Source organism: Drosophila montana, unplaced genomic scaffold (genome assembly GCF_035044405.1).
Source record: "Drosophila montana isolate Dmon_TW-CO22-7 unplaced genomic scaffold, ASM3504440v1 contig_1625_1, whole genome shotgun sequence".
Classification (NCBI taxonomy): Eukaryota; Metazoa; Arthropoda; class Insecta; order Diptera; family Drosophilidae; genus Drosophila; species Drosophila montana.
This window is the reverse complement of record NW_026996560.1, coordinates 27531-38955: the sequence shown is the minus strand read 5'-3', so window position 1 is coordinate 38955 and position 11425 is coordinate 27531. Positions and strand designations below refer to the sequence as shown.

General features: G+C 42.6%; 2 protein-coding genes across 2 annotated transcripts; both read left to right on the top strand.

Moving 5' to 3' along the window:
- Positions 1 to 1778: 1778 nt before the first annotated feature.
- On the top strand, positions 1779 to 8624 carry LOC135440767 (uncharacterized; the record flags this gene model as incomplete). Its single annotated transcript, XM_064700100.1, has 6 exons — positions 1779 to 1965; positions 5471 to 5801; positions 6161 to 6879; positions 6934 to 7195; positions 7376 to 7704; positions 7857 to 8624. Coding segments are annotated over 6 exons (2596 nt in total), but the record flags the coding sequence as incomplete, so codon positions are not given.
- Positions 8625 to 9033: 409 nt separating this feature from the next.
- On the top strand, positions 9034 to 9858 carry LOC135440766 (uncharacterized). Its single transcript, XM_064700099.1, has one exon. It carries the CDS (start codon positions 9034 to 9036, stop codon positions 9856 to 9858), a length of 825 nt encoding a protein of 274 aa, XP_064556169.1.
- Positions 9859 to 11425: the final 1567 nt, after the last annotated feature.

Here is an 11425-nt window from a genome sequence, read left to right as displayed (position 1 = left end):
ATGGTCACCAGCTTGAGTAGCGCTACTCGTAATCATTTTAATATTTGGTTGCCTATATTTTTAAAAGATTCAATTGAAATTAATTCAAATATCTTTTCGCTTGGTGACAGTTTGAGTTGGCTGATCTCATGTATACCGGCTGCTTTTTCAAGCCTTTTGAAAAACTGACCTAAGTCAAATCTTCCATTGGTGTACAGATCTCTAACATCAATTCTTGCTATAATTTTTTTTCCATGCTTAAAACAACATATATTTTTTATTATCAGCAAGGCCACATCTTTTCGTACTTCATCATTACAAATGACTTCATATACGTTGTCAAGAGTTTGCATAGGCAAATCTACTTGATATTTTCCTGCGCAGGAGTTTTTCTATTTACTTTGGTGCCTCGTAGTGACTTACAGGACTTTAACTTGTAAATCTTTGAGCTCGGATATTGTTATCCTTGTTAGGGCATCTTCCACGAAATTGACTTTACTCTTTAGATACTCGACTTTAAAGTAGTATTCTTCTAATTCGAGCCGTATGCGTGTCAATTTAGAACTTGGACTGACCATTGAAAATAGATATGTTAAGGGTCTGTTGTCTGTTTTAACTGTAAAATGTTTTCCATAAATATATGGTCCAAAGTGAGTAATTGCCCAGTAAATTGCGGCTAATTCTTGCACCGTAGTGCTTTTGTTGCTTTCACCTTTTGTGAATGCTCTTGATGCATATGAAACGGGAAGTTGGAGTCCATTGTAGTTTTGAGTTAAAACTGCTCTACATGCTTGTTTGCTTGCATCTGTGATTATGAAAAATTCTTTGCTGAAATCGGGGTATTATAGCAGAGTTGGTTCCATGAGTTTATTTTTTGGGTATTAAAATGAGAATGAGAATGCTATCGTCATCATTCTCTGGAATGAGTTTGGCGCTATTTTTAAACCAAATGGTAGTCGCGTGAAGCGATATGAGCCATTGCTCGTTGAAAACGACCTTAAATTTCTAGAACTTTTTTCAAGTTCAATTTGATGAAAACCTGACATTAAGTCAAGGCATGAAAAGTATTTTGCTCTACCTAGTTTATCTAAAATATTGTCAATTCTAAGGAGTGGGAACTTGTCGGACAGTAATTTTTATACCTTGAACCCATTGAAAATGGGTAAAAAGGGTATAATGTTTATGTGCAAATGTATGTAACAGGCAGAAGGAAGCATCTCCGACCTCATAAAGTATATATATTCTTGATCAGCATCAATAGCCGAGTCGATCTAGCCATGTCCGTCCGTCTGCCTGTCCGTCCGTTCATCCGTCTGTCCGTATGTATAAACGCAAGGAAATCAGAACCTATAAGAGCTAGAGACTTGAAATATTAGCTGTAGGTCCTCCTAGTACCCGCGCAGTGTGTTCGAGTTTGTTACCGATATTCGATAACTTCCCCGTTTCCAAGTTATCAATAAAAATATTGAAATCCTGTTTTTAGAGCAATTTCGTCAAATAATATAAGCCAGAGTCACCAACCTTGACATGTAGCTTCTAGAATAGTATATATATATCAAGTATCGTCGATTGTATACCTATCGCCACCTCACCGCTACCACCACAAAGTTATGAATCAAGTAAATAAACCAATTAATGATGCCCGCCAGTATATGCCACAATTTAAATACATGAAAGTCAGTGGGCTTAACGTGAGCACCTGCCACGATGGCTTAATCTCACGGTTCCTAGTATAGGATTAATTTAATCGTCAATCACCGGCCCCCTTGGAACATCAATTCCGCATATACCAATTAAAGACACGACTGTTTGGTTGTGTCTTCTACCTTGGTTTGGCACGAGGCCCATCTAAGCCTCTTCCGATCTGTGGATCACGGAACCCGGCTGTACAACGCAACTCCACGTCGAGCGATGCTCTACCCGCATTTGGGTGTCAAACCACAACAACCACGATACTCCCCAAAGGGCCGCACCAAAAATGTGGACGTAACAAGTTCCTTGGGCTCCTGATTACCCGTGCTACCAGATCACAAGCCTCTGGTCAGGCCTCGTACCAGAAGGGTACTTCCAATTTAAACTCCAAGCAGTTAATGGTTGATGGCCCCAGAAACGATAAAACACTGCTGCAGGGAATAGAACGCGATTGATGTTAAACAGCAACCGACAGTTGGATCAGGATACGCCAGCTTCATAGGCATGGTTTTCTCACTGTGGGGAGCGAGGCTTATTCCTGCCTCTTTCGCAAACGACGGCATTTACAAATTGATCATAGATCAAACCGCAAGGTGCCCAGCTATTGTCCCTAACAAGTCCCAAAAGACTATGGCGGAGAGAGCAGAGAGCCGAGACCGCCTCTGTGTTCCCTAACGCCCGTGGTACCAGATCAGTCGTCTGGTCAGTAAAAAACAATAAGATCTACTGCTAATAATTTCATCTAGATCGGTTAAGAAACACAAAAGTTATGAGTTTTCGCTGCCCACGTGTCAGGGACAGCTAGCGCAACTTGCTTTCTGTATACATGTACACACACATTTTCATGCGCGTCTTTTTTGAATTCTATCAACATTACTGCAATAATTTATATTTTTCTTATATGAACTCAATAATTGGTGTGGCTGTTGGGTGGAGGTGGTGGCAAGTAGTGCGGTTAGTTGCGAGTTCGAACCCTCCCAAAGAAACTTTTTTTTTTAATTTATCTTAATTACTACTAAAGCAAACGAGCGCGTAGCGCGAGCTACACTTGGTGTTGGAAGAAGAGGGTTCAGGGTATCCTTTAGTCGGGAGCTCCCGACTAGAACCTCTTGATTGTTTAATTATAATTAAGTTCATTATATAACTACACATTTATAATATTAAGTTGTTTCTCTAAAAAGGTAGGTGTGGTTTATTCATACATATATCTCTATATATAAAACTGTTTGTCCTGACTGACTGACTGACTGACTGATTGGTGATCAACGCACAGCCCAATTTTCACTGTAGTTACCTTATGTGATGTAGGTGCACGTTAAGACGGGGTTTCGGGAAATTCCACCCGCAAGTGTGGAAAATTCGCGAAAAACGTTTGTATGTTACTTTGTTGTTTACCATCCGATCGGCCTCAAACTTATTTTCAAGGATCTTTGTTCAAATTCATTTGAGGGGTGTTTCACACTTATAGGAAAATCTATTCCTTCTTGGTGGAAAAGGAGGTCAAAGATTTGGTGGGTGACGTTCCGCTCTAAAATTCATTTCCAGAGATCTATAAGAAAAATCATTTGAGACGTGTTTCACACTTTTCGCAGAATTCAAACTTCTTCGGGGGGAATGCGATTTAAAGAATTTTTGGGCGAAGTTTTAAGTTGTGTCCGATTTTCTTCAAACTTGTTTTCAAAGCTCTACATAAGAACTTAATGTATACGTATTTCAGCGATTTGGGAAATTCCACCCGCAACAGTGGCAAATTGGCGGAAAACGGTTGTATGAAAATTTTTTGTTAACGATCCGATCGGCCCCAAACTTATTTTCAAAGATCTTTGTTCAAATTCATTTGAGGGGTGTTTCACACTTTTCGAAATATCCGTTCCTCCTTGGTGGAAGTGGAGGTCAAAGATATGGTGGTTGACGTTTCGCACTCAAATTCGTTTCCAGAGATCTATAAGAAAAATCATTTGAGACGTGTTTCACACTTTTCGCAGAATCCAAACTTTTTGTATGAAAGTTGTTTGTTTATCGTCCGATCAGTTTCAAAATCATTGCAAATTTTTTTGAGAACATTAATTTTATAACATACGTGCCACGGGCAAGGCCGGGTTATACCCGCTCGTATATACATAAATAACGTGTTACACTTTGTTGCAAGTATAAACAAATATAAAAGAACAGACTCAAGCGCATAGCATAAATATAATCGTATATATGTATATACATACACATGCACATACAGTGCTGCGCACATAAGTAACATGTTGCCACTTGAGCAGGCCAAGACAGCGTGAGACCGCTGACCAACGGATAACCGCTGATCTTGCACTTTAGTCTCTCCGAGAGTGAGCGCCCATACGTATGAGTACACCCGGTCTCTCTCTCTCTTTCTTTTTGTAGCTGTTAACCGATAACAACATAAGTATAAACATGTTTCCATAGGCTAAGTACATAACATTGACTTTGAATAAAATCATTCCGAACATAAATGAAAACCAGCACTGACGTGCTTGTGTGATTAAGTAAAATTACATATAGTTAATTACACTAGATATCATTGTATTGTACTCTTATTTATTATATAGCCGACAAGGGAACGATCGGTCGGTAAGTAGGATATTGTATAAACAACTTTTTTTTTTTATAAAGATATCTTGACCAAACACGGCTTTAACTATGTTCCCTTAATTAAGATTAAATTAAGTTCGTGTTTTTCTAGATATCTTGACCAATCTCGGCATTTATAATTTTAACTAGGTTCCCTTTATTATTGCAAAATCTACTTTACATCGGACCACTATATCGTATAGCTGCCATAAGAACGATCGGTCGAAAATTAATTTGTTCTATTGAAAACTTTTTTGTTTATCTAGATATCTTGAACAAACTCGGCATTCATAAATTTCACTATTCTCTCTACATCCATGCAAAATATTGTTTACATCGGATCACTATATCATATGGCTCCCATAGGAACGATCAGTCGAAAATTAAAAACTGTTTGTATTCAAGATATCTTAACCATTCTCGGCATTAACTATTTCCTGTTCGTTATAGATACGGGCAAACCATTATGATTATTATGAAAAGGTTTGATTTGCAACGGTATTAAATCTTCGGCGTGCCGAGGATAGCCCTTCTTTGTTGCTATTTGTCGGGTATGTGTAAGCATGACTTTGGGGTTCATTGAATACTAATACTTTATAATGAAAGCGAAATATTTCCTGAAACTTCTGTAATAGCTGACTTACCAAAACATTGTTTTAAGCTAGAACACGGTTTTCGGCTCAGCATACTTCTTTTTAGCGTTGACCTTTTTGTACCTCGCAAATCACCACGAAACCTAGTCCTAAAAAACTTTCACTTTTCTGAAGCCCCTCTCATGTTTGCATCGATCAGGCTTTTTAAGACCCAGTCGAAATGTTCCAATTGATCTGCCTCGTATTCAAAGAAAATAATCACATCGTCCACATAGACAAAGCATGTCTTGCCAATTTATTCGCGCAGAACGTCGTCGATAGCGTTCTGAAATATGCTACCAGCGTTTTTAAGTCGAAATGGAAGTCGACCGAACTCATACTATATAGCAGGATTTGATGGTAGCTGGATTTTAGATCCAGAGCTGTGAAGCATGTGGCTTTCCCAGGATTCTTCCCGTTTAGTTTAGGAAAAACTCCAGCATCTACGGTCATGCCTTAAAGGAACAGCACTGGATACAATTCGCTCCTTGGAAATTTCAAACGCTAATTATGCTGCCGCTTTAGAACTGCTTGATAAGCGTTTTAATAACAAGCGTCTTATTTTTCAGGCGCACATCGCTGAAATTTTGGGTTTGAGGAAGGTGGATAAAAGCGCGACGACACAGCTGCGCGAATTTTCAGATAAGCTCAACTCTCTACGTGCTTTAAAATCGATGGGCAGTGTGGAACAGATCGCCGGCTGCGTCATAGTACACACGTTGCTGCAAAAACTAGATAGCGCTACGCAAGCTAGCTGGGAGGATGATGCGCCGTTGGACGTCATACCATCATGCGAGCGGTTTACAACCTTCATCGAGAGGCGTTGCCAAAGGCTGGAAAATGCGGATCACGCTACGACAATGTACACGCCTAGCTCCCATGTGGGCCAGAACAACAGTGGTAGAAGAACGTTTGTAGTGACTAGGAATGGAACGAGTGCTTGTGTGTTTTGTGAAGTCGCAGGCCACTCTATTTATAAATGTTTGCAATTCGCAAATTTATCGCCCTCGCTGCGCCTTCACGAAGCCAAGCGGCTTGCGCTGTGCTTAAACTGCCTGCAAAGGGGACATCAGCTGAGAGTCTGCGGCTCCAGCGCTTGCAGAGTTTTTGGAAGCAAGCATCATAGCTTGTTGCATCTTGGCAACACAAGCAGTCACATCGCTGCTTCTAGCTCAAACAATGCACAAGATACCGAAACTTATTCGTCATCCCAAAACACCTTGGCGGCAATTTTATCTTCGCCACTCACTACCGCCCAGCATCTCAAGCACGATGTTGTCCTGCTGCCGTCATCAACGTGAAAAATCGCGCTGGCTCCTTGGTGCCCTGCCGTGCGTTGCTCGACTCTGGGTCGCAGTTGCACATCATCACCTCTCGTCTTGCTCATCAGCTCCAGCTGCGCAAATTCAAGTCAACAGCAATCGTCTCTGGCATTGGTGATGCAGCATTTGCGTCCGATGGTTTTTCGGTCAACATCATTGTCAAATCTCGAGTGTCGGAGTACTCCACATGCATCCCGGCCTTGATTGCACCATCCATCACCGATAATCAGCCTGGCTTCACTCTTGACCCTGCATCATGGAACATTCCATCAAATATACAACTAGCTGATCCTGAATTCCTTAAATCTCAGCAAATCGACATGTTGATTGGAGCCAGTCTGTTCTTCGATCTGCTATGCGTCGGCCAGATTAAACTGGCTGCTGGACTGCCGATATTGCAAAAGACTCGCCTTGGTTGGGTGGCTACGGGAGGTGCTTCACATGCAGGAAAATCATCATTCATGGCCATGATGGTGAAACCAGATCTGCTGGTTGACTCACATCTGCATCCGAATGCACAGATTGATGAATTAATCCGTCGTTTTTGGGAATTGGAATGCTGCACCGAGCCTGAGTCCTTACCAAACAAGGAGGAACGCGACTGTGAGGCACTCTTTCAGGCCAATTTCAAACGTCTGTCGACTGGCGACTATTCAGTTCGTTTACCGCTACGACTAGGCATGTATTAGCTGGGTGACTCCTATCAACAGGCGGTTCTTCGATTCCTGAACTTAGAAAGAAAACTAGACCGCAATCCAGCTTTGAAAACCCAGTATGCAGCATTTATCAAGGAATATCTTGACTTGGGTCACATGTCACTTGTTACCTCAGCTGCACTGGGCCAATGCAAGTACTACCTGCCACATCACTGCGTGCTGAAGGAGGATAGCACTACAATCAAGCTAAGGGTCGTGTTTGATGGCTCGGCAGTTACTACCTCTGGACACTCGCTGAACGATGCACTGATGGCAGGTCCTACCATCCAACTGAAGCTGTTTTCGATAATGATGCGGTTTCGTACATTTGCAGTCGCCTTGACAGGCGATATATGCAAAATGTATCCATGCGTACGAGTCGAACCCGCAGACAGTTATTTTCAATGTATCTTGTGGCGTGAGTCTCAGCATCAGAAGATACAGATTTACAAATTAGACACCGTCACCTACGGCACAAAACCAGCATCGTTTCTCTCAGTGCGAGCTATGCACCAACTGGCCATGGATGAGCAGAAAACTTTCCCTATTGGCTCTGACATTGTTAAAAGAGATTTCTCCGTGGATGATCTCATTTCTGGTGGTAGCTGTGTTCAAGATGCGATTGAGATATTGAAGCAAACATCTGGACTACTCGCCAAGGGGAACTTTAGGCTGCGAAAATGGTGTTCTAGCGACACAGCTGTACTCCAAAACATACCGGAAGAGGATAGAGAAACGCTGCTTAAGTTTGACGATGGCAGTGACATCACGAAAACGTTAGGCCTCGTTTGGGATCACGCTTCAGACTGTTTCCTTTTCTCCTTTTCGCCACTGAGGTTGCCCTCCAGACTGACAAAACGGTCGATACTCTCCGCAATTGCTCGCTTTTACGACCCACTTGGTCTTGTTGGTCCCGTAATAACAAAATCGAAATGCAGGATCTCTGGAGAGAAAAACTGGACTGGGATGAGAGCCTGCCCGTACACTTAAGCACAGCCTGGGTCAACTTCTGCGCTGATTATGAGTATACTCAGCAATTCCAGTATCCCCGTCGAGCACTCTCACCAGACAGTACAGTGGAAATTCACGGATTTTGTGATGCCAGCCTAAGCGCTTATGGAGCATGCGTCTATACAGTCTCAAAGTGCCATGGCAACACCAGCGTGCGTCTCTTATGCTCCAAATCGCGTGTCGCGCCTGTGAAAACCATCACTGTACCAAAGCTGGAACTCTGCGGAGCTGCATTATTGGCTCAACTTCTCAGCGAAATATGCCAAATGAAAGTGTTCGACTGTCGGTATTACTGTTGGTCAGACTCTGCCGTGACTTTGGCTTGGGTTCGCAATGATGCTTCGAAATTCAATGTTTTCGTTGCCAACCGAGTCGCAGCCATCCAAGAGCTCACCACTGGAATGGAATGGCATCATATTCCCACTGAATTAAACCCGGCGGATATAATTTCACGGGGAGCGCTGCCTAGTGAGCTCTTCCGGTCTCCATTATGGGCCAATGGTCCGAGTTTTCTCAGTAAGGGAAAGGAAGAGTGGCCTGCCTCCTGTGTACCTGGCCAATCCTTACCAGAACTTCGACACAAGGTACTGCTCGGAACTGCAGCGCAACCTGATCTCTCGATCGGCTGCAAGTTCATCAATTCGTTTTCCAAGCTGCAGCGGGTCTTTGCTTATGTTTACAAATTTGTAAATTGAATCCGAGGAGCTGAACTAACTGTTGACCACTTGCATCATGGCACACATTGGTTGCTGCGGTCAGTGCAAATGGCTACTCTTAGCGATGACTACAAGGCATTGAAGGAAGGAAGGCATGTCAAACCGTCTAGCTCAATGGCCTCTCTTGCACCATTCCTTGACGACTTCGGCCTACTCCGCATCGGTGGACGGCTGAAAAACTCGTCCGATTATATTGCCCCGTCAGCATCCTGTGACGCGAGCAATCATAGTTCACTTTCATAAACGAAACTTACACGCTGGACCTCGCGCTTTATTGTCTTCGATTCGGCTCCAGTACTGGCCCATTGGCGGTCGAAAAACAGTCTCCAGTATTGTTGCCAAATGCATAATCTGTTTTCGTGCCAAGCCACGATTGGCAGAGCATATAATGGCAGACCTACCAGCTGATCGTCTTGATACATCGTATCCCTTTATGGTTACTGGCGTTGATTACTGTGGACCATTTTACTACAAGAACGAAGTGCGCAACAGGCCACCAGTGAAATGCTATATCAGTCTGTTCATATGCTTCGCTACAAAGGCGGTGCACTTAGAGCTTGTAAAGGATTTGTCCACAATATCGTTTCTAAACGCCCTAGAACGTTTCATCCTGACTCGCTCTCGACCTTCAAGGATCTGGTCTGACAATGCGACAAACTTCGTAGGTGCCAAGAACGAACTAGCAGATCTGAGCCGCCTGTTCCTGAGTGACGAGCATGTCAAGGCCGTTAACGAGTTTTGCCTATCCGACTCAATTGAATGGTTGTTCATCCCTCCTCGCTCTCCGCACTTTGGCGGACTATGGGAAGCCGCTGTGAAGACTGCTAAGCACCATTTTTATCGATCTGTTGGCTCTTCCATTTTGGATTTCGATTCGCTGCGCACGCTCGTCTGCCACATCACGGCAATTATTAATTCTCGACCATTACTTCCACTTTCAGAGCATCCAGGTGATCTTGACGTCTTGACACCCGCACACTTCCTGGGTACAGCGCCAACTTCATCATACATTGAGCCCGATCTAAGGCAGCTTAACTTCAATCGGCTTAATTATTTTCAGCGCGTCACATATCTCCAACAAGTATTCTGGGCCCGTTGGCGCGAAGAATATTTGACGCTTCTTCAACAGCGCTCCAAATGGCGCACTCCTCAGCCTGGACTCTCCATTAACGATGTTGTCCTTGTAAAGGATGAGAATCTACCGCCGCTGTAGTGGCCACTAGCTAGAGTGCAAGAGCTAATCTCTGGATCTGATGGGGTATCCAGAGTTGCTGTGCTTCAAACTGCGACTGGGGTCATACGTAGAGCTGTACGAAAGCTGTGTTTGCTGCCCAAACAGGATGATGTTGAAAGCCCTTGCCTTCCAACGGGGGGAGAATGTGTAGTTGCAAGCTTTTTTGCAACTAATTAATTCGAACTGCTTGTGTGCAGCGAAATTCAAACACTTATGTATATTTGTTTTCGAATATATTTATTGCCGCGCAGGGCACTTAGTAGAGATTATGTTTTGTATATTGTTGCTTGGCAGCCAACTCGAATTAGTTGTGCCTTGGTTGCGATCAAACGAAAAACTAAAAACTATGACAATATGTAAAGCGAACGAAACGAAACTCCAATAAGACGCTCGCCGGTTAGAGCGAAGGGCAGCGGGAGTCAATGCAAAGCAAAGCAATGCAGAAAGAGAGTGGGCAGCAGCTTACAAAGAGCGCTCAAAAACTATTTGCTCTTAGGCTGTAATTATGATTGTTATTTTCTGCTTGGATGATGTCCGCAGCCGTCGGTGTTGTCTCTGCTGTTACTTGACCAAACAGCTCTTATAAGTTCTCAGATCCTTGCGTTCAGACATGCTGATCTAGAATATGTTTACCTAATGGGGTCGGAGATGCTTCCTTGTGCCTCTTACATACATTTGCATAAATAGCTTTTAACCATTTTTAATGGGTTCAGGATATAATTAGTTCGCATATCTTATGCAAAATATATCTATCTAATACCCTCTGGAAGGGTAAGGACGCGCAAGAATGTATGTGTGTAATTTATTAGTTTACTTCGCGTTAATGGAAGTGTGACCGACAACTGACCCGCGTTGGCGAATACTAAAAGAAACGACCAGACGGACCGAGAAGCTTTTACACCAAGCCAACGATTTTTCTTGTTTGTTTGGAAAAAGCAGAACAGAATTTCTCTTGCCCTTATAGGCTTTGAGATAGACGCTTTCATTTAGACGGACAGACAGAGCAAGCGAGCTGATTCTTGTTTTAGCAGAAGCATTTTCTTCAAAACTGTTAATCCGGACTAGAGCACTCTTACTTATTTCTAAGCTATATCTACAAAGCTGGATTTGCAAATATCACTACGTAAACTATGGGGCTTATACTTATTTTACACAAAATAAAACTACTTACCTGTAAAGTATAAACCATATTCTTTGGTTATTTTTGAATTCCGTGTTATAAATACTATACCCGCAAAGAAGATGGAAATAAGATTTCTTATTGTTTTTTTTCTTTTCATTTATGTATAAGTTATCAAGTGTCTTCAACACAGTTTCAGTTAGTTGATGTACCTGAAAATACGTAAGCATATTTTAATATACTTATATATATGTATATAGTAGCGGGTATAATCCGGCCTTGCCCGTGGCACGTGTAAAGTAAATGTTCTCAAAAAGCTTTGAAAATGATTTTAAAACTGATCGGATGGTCAACAAACGACTTTCATACAAACTTTTTGCCAATTTACCACTGTTGCGGTTGGAATTTCCCACATCGCTGAAACAC